Here is a 23,988-nt window from a genome sequence, read left to right as displayed (position 1 = left end):
AGGCTTGCTTCCAAATCTTTTAATTGTTATTTAAACCAGTCGTCCTCAAATATTTTCATGAAAATGTGCCAGGAATTATTTGCAGCTCAAAGTATTCCACATTTTATTTCAAGAGTTTTTGAAAATAGCAGATCTACAAGCTTGTAGATCGGCATAGCATATTGGTTTATAAAGCGCTCATGTGGCGATGTTGTTGCTTGTTTTCCTAGACCTGGTTGCTTATTTCTCTCACAAAATATGGCAACACTGCCCCGGAGAGCAGAGAAGAGAAAGCAATCAGACAGACAGAGGTAACTTCCTGGTTTGCGCTCTAGTTTGTTGTTCTGCAGACAGACACACAAATACAGACAGAGAGAGAGCTGCTTTCTGGGTGACAGTGAAGCCAGGAAACTAATTAATAGTGGGGTAGCTAGTTTGTTTTCCAAAGCTGTCTTTACTGGCATTTTCCATACGAATGGGTGAAGGACCTAAAAACCCAGGCAGAAATGAACTCGTCGTGTGTGAATGAGTCGCGTCTAGAACTAGTGACTGAGAGGAGGTGAGGGTGGGTGTGCTGTGTGTAGGTGAGGGTGGGATTTGGCTACACGGTGTACTGCAGAAATTGGTGACCTCCTCGTGGTTGTGATTTATGTATGTATGTATGTATGTATGTATGCTGCACAAGCCATTTGAGTGAGGACTCTCTCTACAAACTTCTGTCGACAGGCCCGGAGAATACGAGGTAGGATGGATGTGGAAATGAGCAACTTATTTACTCATGGACAGTGGTGGAAAAAGTACTCAAATTCTTTACTTAAGTAAAAGTACCAATACTGCAATATAAAAGTACTCTGTTACAAGTAAAAGTCCAGAATTCAAAATTTACTTGAGTAAAAGTACAAAAGTATTGGCATCAAAATGTACTTAAAGTACCAAAAGTAAAAGTTCTAAAATATTTGAAAATAGCAGATCTACAAGCTTGTAGATCTGCTTTTTTCAAATAGCCCGAGGTACAAAATAGGGCTAAAGTGGTTAATGTATGTTTTATGAAATAATAATTTATATCAGCAAAGTAACTAGTAACTAAAGTTTTCAAATAATTGTAGTGGAGTAAAAGTACAATATTTGCCTCTGAGATGTAGTGGAGTAAAAGTACAGAGAATTGGAAATACTCAAGTAAAGTACAAATACCTCAACATTGTACTTAAGTACATACTTAAGTATACTTAATTATGTACTTAAGTACATGTACTTAGTTACTTTACACCACTGGAAATGAGCAACTTATTTACTCGTGGAGTTGTTTTTGATGTTGTATGTAAAAGCTGTATTTGTTCATTGATAACAACACCAACCCCGGAGGACAGGGCACCTCCATGGAAGTGACCAGTGTGTGAACTGTAGAGATTCACTTCCTGGGTGTCCACATGTGAAAAGGTGCTAGAAGAGCTTTATGTCTTCATAGTGACATGACACACAAGCTGATGGCCAGTTCATTTACTGTATCATAATGTCCTTGTATGTATTGAAGGAAGTGGGAAACTATCGCAACACATTTCCAGATAAGGCAATCAGCCACTATGCTGGTGACAAAGTGGTTGTTTTGTTTGCCTTATATTAGTTGGGAATGCATTTAAATGCAAGTATGGTTAACCTACAGTATATGGACTGAAATGACATGATCAGTGACAGTGTGTTTAATAAGCCCACCTGTTGTTCCTCTCACTACTAGAGGTCAAGTCCATCCACTTATCTTTCTATATCCCCATGCCCCCCTGCTGCTTGTCCTCGCAATCTGTCACAAGCACTCCTTCCTTTTTAATTACTCTGTCTGGGAGGCAGACTGGAAACATCCTATTATGTTGAATATATTTATTCAATATAAATGTTTGGAGTTAGGTGGTCACTGTAACCTGTGTAGTAACTGTAACTGTTCATTCACATCAATGTGTGTTACAAAACTACTTAATGACAAGTTCAGTTCAGTCGATTCATATCTCATTGGCAGTTATACATATACATTATACATTTCGGTTTTTTTTACAGTCAAGGAGTGAAGAGCAGTGTTGTAAAGTGTTTGCTGTTAAGAGATATTGAAGTCAATTGGTTCCATTCAGATTAAAAATAAAAAGCTTCCATTCACCAAGGGAGTGTTCTATACAAGTCATTCTTTAGTCTGCCACAAAAGACCATTGATTTAATTGACTCACTGCCATTATTGAACTCTAGCCTGTAGGCAGTGTAATGTCTAGTCACAGGATTGTATGTTGTCAAGCCATGATAAAGATATTAATTAGTTTAGTTCGTTTTTTTTGGGTCTATTTGCACACTCGCAGTAGGTCAAGGAAGAACCTCCACCCCACATTGTTCAAATCAGCCTCGTGGATGTGCTAATACAGGCCACTTCAAATATTAGTTTATTAACAAAATGCAAGGTACAGTGATTCCAGTATGTTTTAGTGTCATTTAAAGTTTTAAAGATATTTTTATGATTATTGCGATAATATTGTTAATTATTGTGACATGACATTTTCATAATTCATCCCATGCCTAGTTAGCAGCCCATATCTGGTGAATTTACACACATTTGTACACTCTGCTACAACAAAATGCCAGAATTATGTATTTTTGAATGTATTGGACATTATTATCTATCCCAGACCAGGCTACAATCTGTCATCTACTATTGCTATTATTACTGTTTTCTAGCCATGTCACATTTTTGTTATTTTGTTATCTATTCTGCCTACTGTACTTACACACTTCTGCCCCATTGTATTCATACTTATCATATGAATGTGTCATATGGCGAAAATAGCAGATTTAGAAGGCAAACTCACAATGCATCACATTGTGACGTGTTGTTGGGAGCTTGTAGATCTACTACGATATCTTTTAAGAAAAAAAGTTTGCCTATAATGACGAGCCCAAAATAGGGACGCAGTGGTTAAAGTTCTGTTCTCCTGTCATATGCTATTTTTTACCGTTGTTTGCTTGCCAAGTAACCACATAACCACAACCCAGAACAGCATTCATTATGACACACACTGACACACTGGGTTCAGTCCAACATTCAGGGACATACTATTTTGCTGAACATTGCAATTAATATAGCCTCGATTGTAAAGTGTGACTGTCACCTGCTTCTGCATTTTTGTCTTGTTCACATCCTGCCCATGTCCTATTGCATTAATATGAGTTCACTGTCCATAATAGTCCTAGACATGTGGCAATGATGCGAATGTGATCTCTCATCACAGGAGTGGCAAATAAGAATCCCATAATTACTCCAAACCTGTGCTGATGAGTCAACTAAATATCCCCTCTGAAGCAAGTTTGGCCTCAAGTGGCCTGCTTCAATCTGACATAATCTAATTGGGATGTTGTCACATCCATGGGACGTGCGTGCGTCTGTTGTAGCTCTATAACCTGTGTCAGCTAAATAACACAAAATCAAATGTAGAGCTCAATTAGTAGACAATCTCTTTCCACACTGTTTTCAGTTTTCAGTCAAATAGTCCCCCCCCCCTGTTCACAGTGTCAAATAATTAGTCGAATCTACTTTTCAGAATGAAGGGAACAAAGTTGTTATTAACCTCACGACAGTAGCATGTGGTTTAGGACAGTTGCTGTGCCCATTCCAGTATTTTGCACCTTGGTGGAATTATGCTGTGAGCATTGTTTAACCCACTGAGAGCAAGCTGTATTAGCCAGAGCCGATGGCAGTGGTGAAAGTGATATCCACAAACAGTTTATATGTCCTACGTATAACCACGGCTGCAGTCTGAATCGTGACAGCAGGCTGGGCAGAGGTGACCTTAGGGCTGCCACAGCAAAACTATAGGACAAACATTTTCAGTTTAGTTGGGTTCAAACTACAGTAAGTTTCACATCTCACTAGGGGTATACTGCAAAGGAACCCTTTACAAAATAAATTGTGATCATCTTTGTACCCTGTTAAGCAAAGATCCACCCACTGGATGGAGAAGAAGCGAATGAATCAATAAGGGAAGATGCTGCTCTGGTTTAGTGGTTTTGTGTGGGCTGAGCAGTAGGATGAATTGATCCTGAACAGGTTGGTTTTAAGAGGCCAGACAGACTCTGTACTTGGTTTCACAATGTGTCATAGTGGCATACAGTATCTTACTGTAGAATTGAAAAAACGTAGGAAGAGATGAAGGTAAAATGTGTTCCAATTCCAGTGCCAACCTCCCACTTCTGTGGCATGAAAGGGAGCCTCATAGTCTGTTTGGCTATGAAGGACTGGTCTGGTACGACGGTCAAAGTTTTATTCTCACTGCCTGCCTCCTTGAATACTAGCAGGCATTGGGAATGTATTTGACGATAAACTGTGGACAGTCCCTAATCTTTCCCTATCTGTCTCTCTCATTTACAGTAATATTAAAGTTAGTTACAGAGCATGACAGAACATGTTTTGGGGGAACTAAACCCTGCATCTGTGTTTTTATGTTGCTTTTACCACTGCACAAATGAATTTCCAAAAGGAAAATTAAGTAAATTGAACCTTGTCAACCTTCTAGATAAGAGATATTTTGAGGTAACTTTGGGAGTTTTGGCGGGTAAGGTGTGTCTTTGTGTGCGAATTCCCAAAGAGAGGCCACATACTGTTATCAAATACTGCTAAAAGAGTTGCCAGCAGTAATGAAGAACAAGGTTTCAGGGCCACAGAGATCCTTCCACTAGATTGATGATGCTTGACAAAATCACCTGCAAAAAGAGGTTTACCAAGGGAAAGTTTACCAGAATGTCAATTATTACCTCCATTTACAGCCAAACTCTCTCTCTTCCCTCAGCATGTGGAGGGAGTCACCAAGGCTCTAGGATGAATAGCCCAGCGCAGCGTACCAGGGACATAGAGCGGCAAGCTGGCTACCTGAAGCCAGAGCACTGTGCCCCTCCCCCACTCCGCACAGGACCAGAACCCATGTGGTTCATCCGTGACTGCTGTGGCATCGTGTGTGGCGTCATCACCTGGATGCTGGTCTTCTACGCTGAGTTTGTGGTGGTCTTTGTCATGCTCCTGCCTGCCAAGAATGTGCTGTACAGCCTGTTCAATGGGACGCTCTTCAACGGCCTGGCCTTCCTCGCCCTGGCCTCACACGCCAAAGCCATGTGCACAGACCCGGTCAGTCCAGTGTTTGGTTGTCGGTTACAGCACTGACGTCTCATGTTGTTTAATTGGCTTCCTCAAAACATCTTTATTTAAAGGGGTTGAACTTATTTTTAAATATATTTGCTTGCTGTTCCTCTATAATGAAGCTTCATTAAAGTTCCTGCCCACCACCATGGAGATTCAGACTGGGGTTCGAATGCTCCATGGTGCATCTGGCTTGGCTGGGTGGATAGGTCTCTGTCGCTCCTACAGAGTTGGTCAGGGCGCCTGTTCAGCGAGGTGTTTCATGCTCCCTGTGAAACTCCTCACTGTCGGCTGAAAAGTAGCGGCTGACGGATCTGAGAAAACTTGGTTGTCTACACCCTCCCCAAGGCCAAATAGTAGGGGTCAGCATTGACCTGAGGGGAGTTGGGAAATGCCGTAATGATTGACTTGAGAGAAAATGATCAAATAATATTGATAATGAAGCTTCCTACCCAAGAGATAGTTTGCCAAGATGAAAACCGGTTGCGGTCCAAACATGTTGGCTTAGCCATGTCAGAATAAAGGCTTTTTATTTATTTAAAAAAAAATCTTGTGTTATACATGAGTGCCTAGAATCCTTCATCTATTTTTTTGTGTTTTTTCCAGTTTTGATGATGATCCAGGTGCACCAACACTACTTTTAACTATCACTTTGATATCCGTTGAGCACCTGGTTGACTTTTCTCTGTTTCCAAGAGAAACAGAGAAAAGTCATGTGTGTCACTAGCATCAGGAGTGATTGAAAGTGTCTTTTTCTGTCTCAGGGAGCGGTACCTAAAGGCAACGCTACCAAGGAGTTCATTGAAAGCCTCCAGCTCAAGCCTGGCCAGGTTGTCTACAAATGTCCTAAGTGCTGCAGCATCAAGCCTGACAGAGCCCACCACTGCAGGTGTGTGTGTGTGTGTGTGTGTATACGTATGCGTGTACTTCCATCTTTGTGAGCCCCAGATCTTCACAAAGAAGTAGAGAAGAGACAGAGGAGGAAAGCTGTGTAATTTGTCCTGGTCCTTTAATGTCCCAGGCAGGGACTGTTTTAGGGTTAATGAATTAATGTAGTCAATGGAAATCTCTCGTGAGTGTGTGTGTGTGTTTGCTTGGAGAGTAAGTGATAGAATAAGGATTGCCACTCACGATTGCACACACTGCAAAATGACTTGACTGGGTTTATTTATAGGGGTAGAACACTCGACTGCAGTCTCTCCTGTCTGTTTTTCAGTTACAGTTGCATTATCAGTTCCCTGTGGACTTTGTAGCGTCATAAGGAACTCCCCCTAGGTGGATCAGTGGGTTTTCTGGGAGCTACAGACTGCAGAGATGAAAAGAGCAAAACCATTTCAGGAGTAATTTATTAGAAAAGCCCTTGACTCTTAGCGAAGTCAGTTTAAATTAAATCTGGTCAAATTTAGTGAATAGCATTGTCCCTATGTGGGCAAGGTTAGATTATGAAATATTTTCTATGCAGTAAAATACTTGCCGTTAATTTAACTCTGAGACAAATATAACTTGGTTCCATTTGTACACAGTTAAAAATGAATACATAAACACTGAGGATTTAACTGAGTGATTGAGATTTGTAAACACACACACCAGTATGTGACTAAACACTGGCTACTGGCCATGCTTGGCGTTTTGACTTTGAAACGTTATAAGATGTCATGCTGATATTAATTCCCATTTCTAAAACAGCATGTTTGTTTACATTTTAGTTTTATGTTCTGTTTTTGGTCACAGCGTTTAATCCATCAGACATGGTAGCCAGAGATGATAGGTGATAGGAAGGGTCTAGTAATATATAAGAATGCTACAGTACAGTTCATCCTGGTAGATGGTGCATGATAAATTATGAATCCTCAAGGTTTACCTTTGGTGTCAGCTGTCTCAGCTATCTCATCCAGTAGTACACACACACACACACACACACACACACACACACACACACACACACACACACACACACACACACACACACACACACACACACACACACACACACATACTCACACATACTCACCTTCCTGCCAGTGTATGAGAGGATTGTTCTCCAGTGTCCATCACTGTCAACAGGCTGACTGAATTGCACCACCAAAGGTGGATTGAGTGACAGATGTGTGTGTGTACATGCGCGTGTGTGTGTGTGTGTACATGCACGTATGTGTGCACACGTACACATGCATGTGTGTGTCGTGAATTACGTGTTATTGATTGAATGTCACACAGTTATAGCTCTTCTAACTCTACTTTGGCGTGTGTGTGTGTGTGTGTGTGTGTGTGTGTGTGTGTACCCCCCACAGTGTGTGTAAGCGATGCATCAAAAAGATGGACCATCACTGTCCTTGGGTCAACAACTGTGTGGGAGAAAGCAACCAGAAGTACTTTGTTCTTTTCACAGTGAGTTTTTTACCTTCACAAAACATACTGCTGACTGCTCATTAGAATGATTATAAATACCTCACATTTATAATGCTTGTGTAGGCATCTCTTGCAGTCACAATATCTAATTTAAATGATTTATTTATATACTTTTTATCATTTTTGTTTGTATGAACATACAGGTCAGCTTGGGTAGTACAGCACAACCATAATACAACTTTGATATCAACAACATCCAATGTCACTGACCACCTGAGAGCTCCACAGTCTGAGGCTTTTAACCCATTCAATCCGGGCACGCATCTCTGTCATTTTAGATTTCTTTGGCTATTTAAAAATAGCAGATATACAAGCTCCCTAGCACCTTGTAGATCTGCTATTTTTTGGAAAAATCGTGACAATTTGTGCAAATCTTTAAATATATATATTTTTAAAGCGAACATTTGTAAAATATTTTGTTCCAGGGACCCTCAGAAGCAAAGATTTGAATTACAAATATTAGAAGTCCCCGGATTGAATGGGTTAAGAGAGGACCAAAGACTTTATTTTTAAGTAACAACTCATTTGTTTAGCTTTATTGTTTTACCTCCTAGGTTTTATGCGTGTGTGATTTTAATTCATTTTCTTTTCTCCTTAGACCTTTTTAGATGTGTTGTTTGTTGCAAATATCTTTGCTCTGTGTTGTAGCACTTTGAGATTTGTTTCAAATGTAAAGTGCACTATAAATAAAATGTATTAAAGGAACACTTCACCCAAAACATGAAATTTGTGTTGCATTCCTGAGCCAATAATCCAATCTGTGATGACACTGCTGCGGTAGGGGACCAAAATAAAACAATATAAAAGAATAATATAAACTTCATTTAGTCAAATATTGGATTATCGGCTCAGGAATGTGACAAAAACTAAAACAACCTCATTGAATTCAAGGCTTCATGGGGTGAGTAATTGGGTGAAGTATTCCTTTAATTTATCACAGGCCACAGGCCACTCTGTCCAAAAGTTCCCAGAATAAGAAGACATCAAACCAATTTAAAATGATTTATAACATTGTGATTAATATGTATTTATTTCAGAGTAGGCTTATATTCTGTATTAATACCAAACGTTCTGTGTTTCCTGTTCAGATGTACATTGCACTCATATCTCTCCACTCTCTGGTCATGGTGGCATTCCATTTTGTTTTCTGCTTAGAGGAAGACTGGTCCAGTAAGTCAACCTTCCATGATGAGCTTAACCTGGTGATTTTTAGTAAACCCTTAAATTATAGGCCATTAATTACACATTAATAACTTGAAATAACCAATTAAGATGCATGTAAAAATGTTTGTTTGATTGATTGAATACTTTATTACTCAAAAATGTAAACAGCACGTGGTACAGTCAGACATTAAGGCTAAAAGGATAACACAAAAAAGTCCTAGGGACTTGTTTTTATTTCCATTGTGATCCTATGTATTCAATTAATCAACATAGCATAGAAATAACACAATAATACATGTCAACAAATACAAAAGACGTGTACAAAGGGGAAATACAGCAGCAATGAATGACACCTCCTTCCTATAGGTAAATACATGTATCTCCCCTTGTGGTCTCCTGATAAGTGATTTCTCAGGCCAGTTTAGGAAGAAACCAGTGACTTACATCTTTTAACTCATTCACTGCCACAATTATTGCTGACCGCGTTTGCCCACTGCCAGAGATTTTTCATTTAAAAAAAAAAGTACTCAGGAGCCGAGATACAGAATTTTTAAGTTTTAAGTTAACAAGGAAGTGGATGGGAGTGTAGATCTTTAAACAATCATATCTCCTTGGTCTTTGGGTCAAATTTGAAAAAAAAACTAAAAAAAAAAAAAAAAAATAATAATAATTTTTTTGAAAAAAAAAAAATTACGTTTTTTACGTCAGTGGCAGGATTGGTAAACGGGACAAATTACGTTTTTTACGTCAGTGGCAGTGAATGAGTTAAGGGATGGTGTCGGGGCATTCCACATTTTGGTGGCAGAGTCTAGAATGAGAATGGTTTGTTCTATATTTGGGTAGTACCAGATCGTTGTCACTCCCTCTAGTCTTGTGGCTGTTGGTGTCACTCACGTTGGAGAAGTAGTTAGTCAGGTATCAAACTTGTCTGAATAACAAATAGTTGATGTATTAATTGCACATTATTGCCCATTTTTCAATGCAGTGACAGCAACTGCTTAGTCTACATATTCAAATTCCTCCTTAACTCTATAAACGCCATTGACTCGAAAACGCGTCAATTACTACTTAACTCATTCAGTGCCAATGACGTCGCAGACGTCACGTTTTTCATAAGCCCAGAGTGCCAATGACGTCTGAGACGTCATGAAAAAAAAATGAAAAAAACTCCAAAAAAAAGGTTCAGAACCCAAGATATGATGATTTGAAGATTTGCTGCTCCATTCACTTCTTGTTTAACTTCTTACTGAAAAGGCTGTATCTCGGCTCCAAAGCACTTTTTTTTTTACAATGTATTTTTGGCCTTGGCACAGGGGTGATATAGCCAGAAATATTTTTGGCACTGAATGAGTTAATCCACCCACGCCATTGACGCGTTTGACGCGTTGGATTTGCGTTCATTGTTTAATCTCTGATCGCACTATGCTGCTTAAAATTCAATGTTATTCTCGAGTTCCACTTACTTCACCCATATCTGCATCCGGTTTCATGACCTGGGTTCCGTTTCCGGTTTTTGATTATTTTCCCCCGGTCATTTTCGTCCAAAATAGGTAAACAAACGTTTTTTTCACACGGTATGACGGACAAAGGGACAGCTTCTCTTCTATAATCTATGGTCTGGGTGACGATCAGTCATCGCCGTCGTGTATCACATCGTAATTTTGACGATCAAAACAATCTGGGAGGACGTCACATCCGTCACATTTTCATGTTTTTCCCTGTCTAATCGCCCAAGAAGGGTAACAGTGACACAAGGAGCTGATCAAGCTATCATGTGCTGCTCTCTAGTGGCGGATTTGTGCTGCGTCTTTACAAAACAGTCTGATCAATTATTTTCATGAAAATTTTCAAAATATAAAAATAAAAAAAACACGAAAATTGCTGGCAATGGGGGAGTACTTTATGAAAATACTCTGGCAGTCAAAGAGTTAAGAAGATTTTCTGTAGAGAGGGCTGGTCATTGAGCTGTGAATTGACACTGCTTGCTACTTCATAGAGTGGTTCTAGAACACTAATTAAATGATCAACTCCAGCATTCTCCACCACCGAATTGGTCACATCCAATACCACAAACACCCATTTTGCTTCAGTTATGTTTTCAACTAGTAGATTTTTTTTGAATTTGTGTTAAATTACAATGTTAGAGTCACCTGGATCAGTGTTTTCCCCACTCTGATTGATTTCCTGTTATGTTTTGTGCTGTTGCTTCCGTGTATATATTAGAGTGCTGTACAGCATAGATGACAAACGATTCGGAAACCGAAGAGCAGTCTGCAGCATGGACTTTTATCAGAGATGTTATCTAGGTCTAACCTTGTTTCAATTTGTATCTCCATCTTACGATGTGATAAAGCCTAGAAAATAACTGCCACCAAAAGTTTCTAACCGGAAGGACAGGAAGTACAAGGCTACATGTCCAGCCTACATGTCCATCCTACCGGAATACTTGCTGTATACTTCCGGTTACACACTTTCTGCAGTAGTTCTTGTCCAGCCTACTCTACACCTGCTTTCATTTAGTTCTTCCCATCACCTGATTGGCTAAGAGGGCAGGGAGTGGGATGGAAGGGAAACATAGTTGCAGAATAGTGAAATCTTTCATTTCTAAATCAAACTCACTATTTTCACAACCTCCTTTGGTTCACCGTGTGTGACCTGATTAAATCTCTCTCCTCCTCTTCCTCCCTCAGAGTGCAGTAACTTCTCCCCTCCTGCGACAGTCATCCTCCTCATCCTCTTGTGCTTTGAGGCCCTCCTCTTCCTCATCTTCACGGCTGTCATGTTTGGAACCCAGGTCCATTCCATCTGCTCCGATGAGACGGTAAGTGGACACAGTGACCACGCCCCATCGTAAATTAGTTGCTGTACTTTGTGTTTGGTTTCAGTTCTTGTCAAAGTTCTGTTTAAAAAAAAAAAAAAAAAGGTTAATTCTCCCAATATTTAGAATACATGTCATCCTAAAATAGCAGAATGACCGGATGGGGTCACCTAAATGGGGTTTCAAATGCTTTCTCCTCCTATTGAGGTGAAAGTACATTTTGGAATGCTGAATGCAGCTCATGTATGTATACATAAATGTGTTTTAGAGAGCTAAAGACTGCAGCTTGTGTCCCTTCATCTACTTTGCATTTCATTTCACACTCATTTGACTCATGGTTGTTAAATTATGGAAAGTCACTCAGGCTGAGATTACATGTGATGATTGTACGTTGCCAGCGAATAGACACAGCGTTGAATCAGAATCAGAATCAGAATCAGTTTTATTGTCACATCACAGGTTTACAAGGTAAAAAAGGGAGAAGAAGAAGAGGGGTGGGGGGCAAGTGGGAAGGAGATCAAAACAAGAGAGCAACAGAAGGCCAGACAAGTTATCTACATATTTACAAAGTACCTGAGATAATAAAAAACTAACACAACTGACACAATTTGACTTGATAGAGTGAGTACCTTTGCCTGTCCATGGTAAGGTAATGTACACAGTGAGAGAGGATGCAGGCCAAAGTACAAACAGACGACCAGATTCACCTGATGCTTGACTCTCACATCTCGTCTAAAATCTCACGGATATGTGACCACTTCTGTAAGCAATAATCAGAAAATTCCCCCAAAAAATTGTGTTATTATTTTTTCTGTTTTACTATTTGTGTTAAAACCTCTCTCTAGTGTATTATAATTCTCGTAGTTTTAATACATTATAATAATACATAGTCATTGGGTGCTTTAAGTAAAGTAATGACATTCCCGGAGATGTGTGTGTGTGTGTGTGTGTGTGTGTGTGTGTGTGTGTGTGTGTGGTTCTTGCATAGATTTAATGCTATTCCTTTAATTAAAGCACCCAATGACCACTTACTGTATAGTGACAGTGTAAATCAGCAGAGTCTTGAGTGACCTCTCTCCAAAAAGAAACAAGACATCGGTATACTGGCGAGAGCTGTGCTACAGAATGGAGACCTCATCACACTGACTGAGTGATTTGTGACATGCGTTTGATCCACAGGGCATTGAGCAGCTGAAAAAAGAAGAGAGACGATGGGCTAAGAGGTCCAAATGGATGAACATGAAGGTTGTGTTTGGACATCCTTTCACTATACACTGGCTCAGTCCCTTCAATACCCCAGACCACGGCAAGGCAGACATCTATCAGTACATCGTCTGAAAACACGCAGCTGTGCTCAGACTCTAGCCGGCCTCCCTGCTGATGGGACATGAAGAACAATCGATCCATGGACCTCCACCCCTGCCCTCCAACATAACCTCCTCTTAACCACTTAAACCCTATTTAAAAAATATCAAACAATAGCAGACCTACAAGCCACATTGCGACATGATGTGATTGTGAGCTTGTAAATTTGCAATTTCTGCTATTTTTGAATCTTTTTGAAAATCTGACTTTTTTTTAAACTTTCACCTATGCCAACATAGTCAACCACTTCTATTGTTTTCCTTTCTCATTTATGGATCATATAAAGGTTTCTGGATATTTGATCATGTTGTTACACCCTGGATTTTTAAACATTTTTATTTGTTTCCGTCTGCTTGGTGATTCACCTGTGGGAAGTATAGCTGCTTTCCTTCCAAGTACATTGAAGGAATGTACTAATGTACAAAATATATTCTGACAAAACAGTCATTACTAAAGACACACCTGGTGTTCAATAGTGGATGTTTACATGAAATACTTCATGACGATGAGTTAAAAAGACCACAAACTGGATTTTTCTTCAGATAGAGAAGAACTTCTATGTTGAATAATGTCCTGCCTCCGAGCCTAAATAAGGCATGCACGAGGTGAATACTTCTTAAAGCAATGCTCTTCAGACATGGAAACATGTGACATTCTTTTCCAGCTAACATTGCTGTGACCCCGTTACCTTTTCATTTGCTGTATTTGTATCATTGTAATTGTCTTTTGCTGAATGCTGCAGATGAATTGCCTTAGCACATTGCATTGTAGCTTTCCGTAGTTATGTCCTAATGTAAATATTGGCTAGATAGAATACAGCTCTGGGTCAAACAGTACTTGCTAATGATACCTTTTTTATATTTTGTAATTATGTCATTTGTGGCCGGGTGAGTGAGTTTTACTGCACAGGACAACACATGTCACAACACAGTGTCAGGAAGACAATGAAAGGAAAGTATCTGGAAGTCAGTTTTTATGTTATTCTGTGATTGACAGTGTTCCTGATGTACTGAAGCCCATTGATACTTGAAGGTGTTTAAAAGGGTTATTTTCAGGAGCTTTTTGACCCAGTTCCACTACAGAGCCAATAGTTAGAGCAGAGCTGTAGCTGCACTTTTGGAACGACTTCAAAGTCAAAACGTTGTTGGACTCGAGGGCATATAGAGGACTGTTTCAGTCTGCCTTTGTCCAGCATTGTCAAGATGTCAAACTGGAAAACGGGTTGTAGATCTGAAAACAGTGCATTTGGAAGTGCCTGGGGAAACCAGCTCATTGTTCCCAGTACAGTACACATCACAGTGGTTCAGATGTGTAAGTGATTTCCACCGGGTTGAGCTCGGGAGCGCTTGTTTTGGTTCACTCAACGTCCCGAGTATGTGCATTGTTTTATAAGAAATGTATTTTTAACCATTTAAGCCCTGTTTTATACCTCAGCCATTTGAAAATTGCGTATGTACCAGCTCACAACGTGTTGCATCTTGTAGGTTTGATATTTTTGTAGAAAGATTTTTTTTTTTTTAAAGATTTCGCCTTAAAGGCCAAGGAAACACATTCCACATACAAATTACGAATGGGGGGGAGTGTATGAAGTCCGACACTATCAACAACTCCTCTGTTTAAAGTCCTCTTTCCAGGCACAACTGGGTTGGACTGGATCCTCACTCCTGTTCGATGTTGAGCATCTGCCAGAACCTGTATTTCTGAAATGGCTCCTGGCTGTTTGTGTATTTTCTGGAGTTCTGCACAGACCTCCCGCCAGACTTCTGTTTTGAAGATCGGGGGAACTGAGGAACAGCGTGTCTGTGATCAGGGGCTCCTTGTAGGCGCCCACAGCAAAGGCCTTGAGGCTTGTGAAGCACGCCTGAGTGAACCGCCAGACGAGTGAGTGCCCGCGGAGGCCATGGGCTGCTTAGCAAGCCGTAGTGGACTGAATAGTTTACCACGTGACCAAAACAAGTGCGCCTCCTCTGTTGCATCACAGCGGGAGGGGCAGGGCTTTGAGCTCAACTCCCAGTGGAAGTTGTACACACTGTTCAGGTAGAAAGATATAATAACAGCAATACACACACATGCTTCCCAAATGCACCAAACCATGGATAATTCTCCTACACTGAATTGGATTTACTCACAGATGATCCGTTTACTCGAGGTTGTGGTTATGAGTCTCACACAGAAGAACCTCATGGGACAAACATGTCCAAATTTAGACCAGTGTAAAATGTTTAGTGAAGCCTGAAGCCACAGCAGAAGTGTTCATTGTGATGTTAATGCTACTGCTGTGGACGATGCTTGACTGTCCAGCGTTGAGAAAAAGCACAGAGTTTCTCCTTCTCCAGCTATTGATGCCTTTGAGTGTATTTTTCTGTTCTGAAGGAATGATTTGGCACAGGTAGAATATTAACCCATAAAGATGCCTTTATCTTAATGTGTTCACTAGCCTTACCGTAGACCCAAGATCATAGTTTGCATTGTAAATGCAAAGACTACTAATGTTGCCAAATGAACCACTTAACCCCTATATACTTAGTTGACCGGAGTTCCCCAGGGATCAATACTAGGTCCCCTCCTTTTTTCCCTGTACACTGACTAAATATCTTCGCCGAAAACGGCTGATTTGCAAGCTCACAGCGTGTAGTGACGCGATTGTGTTGTGAGCTATTTTTGCCGAATGTGTATCCCAGAATAGGGCCGGTAGGGTTCATGTGGTTATGGACCTAGTAAAGGAAGAGATTTATGAACTCGGTCACCACTGTGCATGTGTGGAGTCACGCAAACCAGAGCGGTATTTTATTATATTTCAAGTCAATGGGAAATATAAGATAACTGCTTAATCAATGACAAAGTAAAAACTATTTTATGTTTTTTATACAAATGATGGTTGTGATTCTAGTTCCGCATACACCAGCTTGTCTTCTTGTTTCTTGTACATGTTTGAGGTCAAGCATGAAGACTATCTGTAATTTTTGGAACACATGGTATTGATTTTGTGATGTTGATTATTGTTATGGTTTGTTATGAAGGGAATGAAATAAATCAGAAATATAGCCGCAAGCGGCACCGAACAGTGTCCAAGAAGTGAAACTCTTAATTTTCTTTACAATAATACTGTACCAGTCATTCTTCCACCATGCGTCACATTTCAATTCTTAAAACACACACAATTGAAAGCATTGTGATGCTTTTTACTCTGGTAAGTATAAACTAAACTTAATTCACTTTTCAGCTAAGGTATTTATAGTCTGATTTATACTTCATAAGATGGTGTCCCTGAAAATGGCAGATCTATAAGCAAGCTTGTAGATCTTCTATTTTCAGCGTGGGTTCTAATGGCTTACAGTGAGTGGGTAGAGGATGGAAGCCGGCTCAAGGCCAACATCACGCCCAGCTCCATTAATTACATTAAGTACTCTAATTATCACAGCGGGCACTAGGCCAGAGTGGGGTTCCCATGTACTGAATAAGGAACTGGTCCTCTATGGTTCTATTTTTTTCTCCAAATGTTTTTTTATCCCCTTCTCCCAATTTCCAAGTGCCCTTTAACTATAGTCCCGTGTTGCTGCTGGACCTTACTGGTTGGAGGGAGTAGGCAAACGGTGAGGAGCTTCACTGGGGGGCCCTAACACGTGTGGAGGAACATGCTTTTCCCCACAGCTCAGCTCCCCACTGAACAGGCGCCCTGACCAACCTGTAGGAGTCGCAGCAACTGAGATCCCCCCCCCCCCCTCCGGCAACCCAGCCCCCTGGAACCAAGCCAATTATTTGTGTTGAGACACCCAACCAAGCCAGATGCCATGTGGAATTCTCCATGGTGGTGGGCAGGAGCTTTACCCCTGTGCCACCCAAGTGCCCCATGGCTCGTCTTATTTTTAACGCATGCAATATACTCTGTATATTCAGGGATTTAATATTTCAAACATGTATCTAAATGTAGAATAATATTACCTACATGGAACATATGTAAAGTTTACATGCCTTACTGTAACTTTTTGTTTTTATATAATTGTGTCTGTTCCCTTGTGCCTGTAAGGAAATGATAGATAATCACAGTTGAGACATTTTGACAAAAAAAATCACAATCGTCAGATGAGGTTTTATTTCATCATTATTTAACATTGCGTTTTGATCTTGCATTATAGCTTACATTTTACAGTACATGTCCTTAAAACCTTTTCTATGAATAGAAACTATTTACACTTTTACAAATGCTTCTTTCACACATCAAAGTGGTCTTTATCAAACACAGTATCTGACCTATAACTAACTCTGTTGAACCCTTGGGGGCAGTTTTACTTAGCCTGGCATACGTTTTACTGTCACTAGTCAAAATTTGAAGTTCACATTATATAACAGAACGTCAGTAAAAGGTCCTGGAAGAGAGGACAACTAATTTGTACACAGTTATGGGTGGGGGGACCTTTACAACCCAAGCAAAAATAATGGGCTCATCTCAATTCTTATGAATTGGTAATTAAAACAACTCTAGGATACCTCAGAGTGAACTAAGATAGATTGTTCAGTTTTAAGGACGCTTAGTGCATTTTTGTGAATTAAACTGTAATTTTCTGAAGTTACATTAGGTCATAGTATATTAATGAAATGAGCTCTCCTTTATATTGCACTGCTGCACATTAACTTAGTTAACATTTGAGCACCCTGTAAAGCTACCAACAAGCAGTATTATGTTTAAGCCTTATCATTTGCCATCTGTATATCTAGCATTGTAATATTGTTAAAGTTACTAGTGGACCCAAGGCAGAATATGTCAGACCCTGGAAATAACTAACAGGGATCAGAAAAACACAATAAATAGCAGTCACTAACACATTTATAACCCAGAGACACAATGCTGTCGTTATAACTATAATTGCTAAGTGTCTAAATGTTCTTCTTTACACTGAGTGCGAGTTCACAGGAAGATGGTTTGTCCTCATGTCAAACTGACAAATTAGCATGAGAAATGTAGGCACCAAAAGTTAATAACAGACACTACTGACTGACGGATGGATAGATGACACCATCCAGTGGTGTACATGAACATAATCAATCACATCTGACCATGTCGACTTCTGCAAGTGCACCGTCAGGAGTTGCAGAAAGCGCTTGCGTGTCAATGATCAGAGCTTTAGACCTGCAATTGTAGCCCCACACATTAGCACTTAAACACATTAAACTTGGGGTCCCTGTTTTGGGAGATGTCATTACAGGCACAAATTCTCAAAAATAGCTATGTCCTACATGCTTAATTTACAGTGTTGCTTGACAAAAATAGCCGATCTACAAGCTAACATGTGACGTGTTGTGAGCTTGTAGATCACCTATTTTCACCAAGTGACAGTGACACCACTGCACAACGGAGTATAAAATAGGGCTTAAGAGGACATGCCATTTTCAACATGTTTTGTCCAGTTGGTGACAAAACAAATTTGTGTGACACAACATACTACTTTATGCATGAATGGGTAATTCGTTAACATATATTGTGTTGAAAAGCTATAGAGTCAAACACCACTCTGTCATCCTGTAATATGGTGGATAACTGTATAATCACATTGTCACTGTCATCACATTTAACAGGGATGTATATAAATCACATCATAGAAACCCTTCAGCCTACAGGAGTTTGATTCCATAGTGTGCGCGTTGTTGCTGTTGGTGGACTAACAGATCGTTGCTGCACACTATTACAGATATAATAGCTACCATCGCTGGCTTGCATGCATATTGTGACGTTGATATGTATCATTACAACAGCAAAATGTCACATTCCATAACATGTATTGCCATTATTAATAACTTCCCAGTTAAGCACAGTATCACAGTGTTATGGGATATAATGGAAGTACAATGTTGTGCCATTAATGGGATCTGAGGATGAGGAAATAAGTATTTAGTGCAGCTAGATGTCTCGGCAACCCCACGAGATGAGGGCCGATGCACAGAGGATGTTCATTTACACCACAATCTTCCTCACAAACTGAGGGTGGGCATGACTGTGAATACAAATGTTGTGGGCATGCTTTTCAGGAGGCCAGGTGTTTGCCCTGACGCTCGAGTCCGAACTGGAGTTTAGCCACAAAAATGAAGTCACAGTCGTCACCGTTTGGATCAAATGAAGCAGCTGATGGGATGGTGTGGTAAACACTTTGGTGTGATTTATTTGGGATCAGGCCTCGGTAGGGAACATGCATCCACCTGCCATGAGACAGAAGCTCTTCCACGTCATGTCAGTCACCATGTTTTCATCAAGGATGAGGATTCAGCCCTACACTGCTACGATCCACTACAAGGTACAATGTGAAGTGCACCGCATATGTTATTACATTTATAATAGTTCATTGTTAGTCACCCGTGGGCATGCACATAATGCAGTGTTTGTGCACAATGTTTACAGTGAATGTGAGGGACTTTCCGTTGGAAATGCAAGAGTCAAAATAAAGCTTTGGTGAACTGACAGCTGCAATGCATATTTTGTAGGCTTATTTAGGGTTAAATCATGCACATTGCAGAGATGCCATATTCTTAACCTGCTTGTTTAGAAAATCACAACTGGCTACATTTGACTCTAATTCAACTTAGACTGTCTTTATACCAAGACACTCATTTGCTCATAAAATTCTGCTGGTTCTTTGTCCCCAACGTTTTGCTTAATGTATTGCGTTGCTTTATTCTCTGTCTGTTCTTCTCTGTAGTTATTTCTTTCATTCGCCCTCCTTCTTCTCATTCTTAGACTTGTCTTTGACTTATTTTATCATATTTCTTTCATCTTTCTTTATCTTTGCATTGTTGAGGAACATTTGACTGCTACTGGTTGACTGTATTGCTGTGCACTTCATTTAAAAAAAAAGTCTTGAACCTGAACTCTTCCTTTTCACTTCCTGTTTCGTCATCATTGTTTCTTCCTACATTCTGCTTCTCTTGCTTTGTATCTTTCTCCCTCCCAGTCTCACTTTCTTGGTCTCTCTCTCTCATTTCTCTCTCTAGACAGATGAGTTGTGCTGAAGCAGACTGACTAAGGTAAAAAAAATACAATTCCCAAAAGATTTCGATACTGAGATCATCTTTGCATTTCTATTTTGTTCTTTTTAACGACTGATTCTTTTTATTTTCTCCCTGATTTAGCCGTCGCCATTTCCCTCCCTCACACTGAAGTCCAGCCAACTCCCGCTGTTGGTCTGGGGCGCCTGTAGACAACCACATATCGTATCCTCCTACAACCCACATGGAGTCACCAGCCAACTCTTTTTCATGGGGAAAGCGTAAGGTGTATATGAAGGGTCCCATTACCTTCCACCTCCCTCCCCGCCAACAGGCACCCCGACCAACCAGTAGGAGTCACTAGTGCAGCAACAAGGACACGAACCCCACCCGTGAAAATTGTGTTTGCAAGCCATGCCAGAAATCAAACCTGTTTGTCTGCAGTGGTGAGTGTTTTACCTCTATGCCACCCAGAAGTCCCATTTGAACCCTCCGTTTCCCCAAAACACAAAGATGATTTCAGATGCTTTTGGAAATCTATTACTCCTCCTTCTTCATCACAGCAGTTTGTTGTCCATCGTGCGGCGAGGACCTCTGCAGGACCAACAGCCCAGAAAAGGTCAGGGAGATCCCCACCCACCACAGTGTTATCTGGGGCTCCCCAAAGATCAACTGGCCCAGAAACGCCTGAGGGAACACATTTTATACAATTATACAAACATCAGTCACACAGATGAGAACAAGTCAATAACACATCACCTGAAGACATCCTCCTACCTACACTGTCTCCCTCTCAGTTTCCCTAATGTCCGTCTCTCCTACACTGTCTCCAGTGGTGTGATCTAGTTTTTTTCGGAGGGTATACGATAATTATTCCCTGCGCGACATGCGCGATACGCTATCGCGTTTTCAATGGATGAAATGGTTATTAGACTGTATACGCTTTCCCCCCAAAAAAATCTGCACTGTATACGGCGTATACGGCGTATACACCGTACCACGGTAGAACACATCACTGACTGTCTCCCTCTCAGCCTCCTTACTGTCTGTCTCAGTCCTACACTGTCTCCCTCTCAGCTTCCCTATTGCCTGTCTCTTCTACACTGTCTTGCAGCTTTCCACTGTCTGTCTCCACTACACTGTCTCCCTCTCAGCTGTCCTACTGCATGTCACAGTGTTGGCCTTTCTACAATGGTGGTTACCCAGTGAATGTTGAACTGATTTAAAAACCCTTTGAATACAGCACTACACAGGCTGGCCTCAATTTACATTTCCGAATTACTGCATCACCTTGACAATGTGAGATCTCTCAGGTCTTCTGAACAAGGCCTACTGGCTGTCCCGAAAACTAGGCTAAATACTAAGGGTGACCGTGTCTTTGCAGTGGTAGCTCCCACTCTCTGGAACAGTCTCTCCACTTAATCATAAAAACGCAGAGTCAGTGGCAGTGTATTGTTTTAAGAAGTTGTTAAAAACTCAATTGTTTCCTAAGCACTTTGGGTTGCCATCTGTGCAGTTTGTATTATGTTGCTTTGTTTTAAACTCTTTATTCTTTAGTATAACTATTTATGTAAAAAAAAATGTACTTTGTAACGCTTGTTTTGAAAGGTCTTTTATAAATAAAGTTTACTTTTTTACTACTTTTTTACTACTTATTCTCCTCTGATTAAGCAACAAACAAACAGGGAGGTGTTTACTTACGGAGGAGACGAAGTTGGAGGCGGTGGTGGTCACAGTGGCTCGGGTGGAGGAAGAGGAGTACCTGAGGGCTTTGGCGAGGAAGGTCCACATCACAGCGTTGCAGGTGAAGAGCAGGCCGCCGCACAGCAGCCTCAGCGGGATGTGGAGCTGGAAAAGACCAGGGACACAGTCAGGCCTGTCACCATCGTCAAGTTTTACTTGATGATTAATTGTCGCACAAATAATAGCGATTAAAGATTTCATTGTGTTTTTAAATTGAACATTGGAACATAAGAAATACATTTCTGTTTGGCTTTTAGGCTTTGTAAACAAACATTGCACAGGGTAGATATGACAAATAACTTAAATATACAAAGAAATTACTGATCTGCTATTTCCCCTATTCTTGAAAATGCTTGAAAATGTATGAACATTTTTCAACATGGAAACGATTGTGACGATTATACAAAATAATTGTGATTATCCCAAATAATTGTGATTAGATGATTATATCATAATTGTGAAAGGCCTGGGGATGTGATCACTTATGATAATTGATTAATCACTGGTCCCCAAGGCACGTTCACAACCAGCTATCGATATGTCGTCAACTGTCTTGTCATAATCAATCAACACAGTAAGGGTGTGTCATTAATAACATCTCAAGACTGCTTTCTAGAAATAACAAATTTGTTGCAGAAGGAAAGTGTTTCAAGGGTATCTGGGGGTGCGTTGCTTTGATTTACTTTGCCGTCCTTAATTTAGTTTTGAAATCATCACAAACATAATGAACAGGCTAAGACTGTACTTTTCATTAACATCATGAATATCAACATATTTAACTGATCAATTGAGATTCTTGTTTCGTTCATGCACCTCAATGTTCCCAGATTTCCCCAGATAAGCGGGTGAGTTACAAAGAACATGCAAGACATTCTTACTTTAAAGATGACAAGAGTAGCTATAGGCTATTTGCATAGGCTACTCTTATAGGTGAGATGTATGGTCAATATGTTCAAATATATGTGGAGGTCCATGCATTATTGTAATCTGAAATCCGACCATAACACAAACGGCTTCCACAGCACGTGTCGTGCTTGAAGGTCATTCAAGAAATCAGACACTAGCCTATTAAACAAAACTGCCCGTGAGCCATATTTCTATTTTTGTCTAATGCACATTCTTATTCACATCAACACAACCTCACTAATACAAGTCGTACAGTCCCTAGATGCAATCATTAGGCTACTACAGTATATGACTTCGATGCCTCCGTGATGCTACTGTTGGGGTGCTGATGCTGAGAGCTGGAATCAGGAGGAGGAGAGATGCGCTATTGCTGAAAGAAACCCCCTACAGTAACTTGTGGGGAAGGATACAAGAACGCTCGCCCCAAAACACGCTCGCCCCCCGGCTAAATCCGGCGACCTCGGAACGGTCGTCACCAGGTATTCCTAAACGTAACCTCAGTGAAACTATGCCTAAAAAAACTAACCTTATTCCTAAACGTAACCTCAGTAAAACTATGCCTAAACATAGCCTATCCCTAACCTTAACCTCAGTCAAACGAATACAAGAACCGCTGCTGGCGAGCGGTCCGCGAAATAAAGGGGGGGGCGACTGTGTTTTGGGGCGATCTTTCGGTTACCATGACCGAACAGCTCTCCTGCGGATTCGGGTGCACTTATTATACTGACACTAGTACATTATTCAAAAGCCATTCGAGAATCCCTGGCGTTTTTAAATACCTGGAACGCATCTGTGTCACTTTAGATTTCTTTAGGCTATTCAAAAATAGCAGATATACAAGCTCATAGCGCGGCACCGAGTGCCGCGCTATGAACTTGTAGATCTGCTATTTTTGAAAAATCGAGGGGAAAAAAATGAGGGTTTTTTTTCCAATTTTTTTTTAGGATTTAGAAGACATTTCTAGAATCTTCTCAGGTCTTAATGGGTTAAATTATTCAGAGCCCGTTTAAACTGCATGCCGATGCGATGCCTCACCCACCCAGTCACACGCCGTGGTCTCGCCCGCCTGTCTGAATTTCCGCTGCTCTCCCCACGTCCGGAGCCCGGTCTCGCAGACCCCCTTCAGGTAGTCCGCTCCCAGGGACAGCTTGGCCGAGGAGGACGCCACGGCGCCCAGGAAGCCCGCCAGCAATGCATAGAAGACACCGGGGAGCATGTTGACGAACAGGAACCGAGGCGCTTGTTCTCTCTAATCCATCATCATCATCATCATCATCATCATCATCATCATCACATCTCTGACTGCTACAGCCTGTCTGTGTGTCACCCCCCAACACGCTCTGCTCAGCGTTGCCAGGTTTTGCGAGAGAAATAAGCAGTGGTGTAAAGTAACTAAGTACATTTACTTAAGTACTGTACTTAAGTACAATTTTGAGGTATTTGTACTTTACTTGAGTATTTCCAATTTCCA

General features: G+C 40.7%; 2 protein-coding genes across 2 annotated transcripts; one reads left to right on the top strand and one right to left on the bottom strand.

Moving 5' to 3' along the window:
- Positions 1–285: 285 nt before the first annotated feature.
- Positions 286–15,960, top strand: zdhhc3b (zDHHC palmitoyltransferase 3b). The gene is made up of 7 exons (XM_080441546.1): positions 286–721; positions 4,794–5,125; positions 5,902–6,026; positions 7,429–7,525; positions 8,635–8,716; positions 11,401–11,531; positions 12,708–15,960. The coding sequence occupies exons 2-7, from the start codon at positions 4,823–4,825 to the stop codon at positions 12,864–12,866; spliced, it is 897 nt and encodes a 298-aa protein (XP_080297672.1). The 5' UTR covers positions 286–721; positions 4,794–4,822; the 3' UTR covers positions 12,867–15,960.
- A 3,424-nt stretch (positions 15,961–19,384) lies between these two features.
- On the bottom strand, positions 19,385–23,733 carry tmem42b (transmembrane protein 42b; the record flags this gene model as incomplete). Its single annotated transcript, XM_080441412.1, has 3 exons — positions 19,385–20,555; positions 21,570–21,716; positions 23,557–23,733. The coding sequence occupies 3 exons, from the start codon at positions 23,731–23,733 to the stop codon at positions 20,409–20,411; spliced, it is 471 nt and encodes a 156-aa protein (XP_080297538.1). The 3' UTR covers positions 19,385–20,408.
- Between the last annotated feature and the right edge of the window lie 255 nt (positions 23,734–23,988).

The sequence above is a fragment of the Gymnoscopelus braueri genome (genome assembly GCF_963280865.1).
Source record: "Gymnoscopelus braueri genome assembly, chromosome: 11".
NCBI lineage: Eukaryota > Metazoa > Chordata > Actinopteri > Myctophiformes > Myctophidae > Gymnoscopelus > Gymnoscopelus braueri.
The sequence above is the reverse complement of the archived record's forward strand: the minus strand, read 5'-3'. Positions and strand labels throughout refer to the sequence as shown.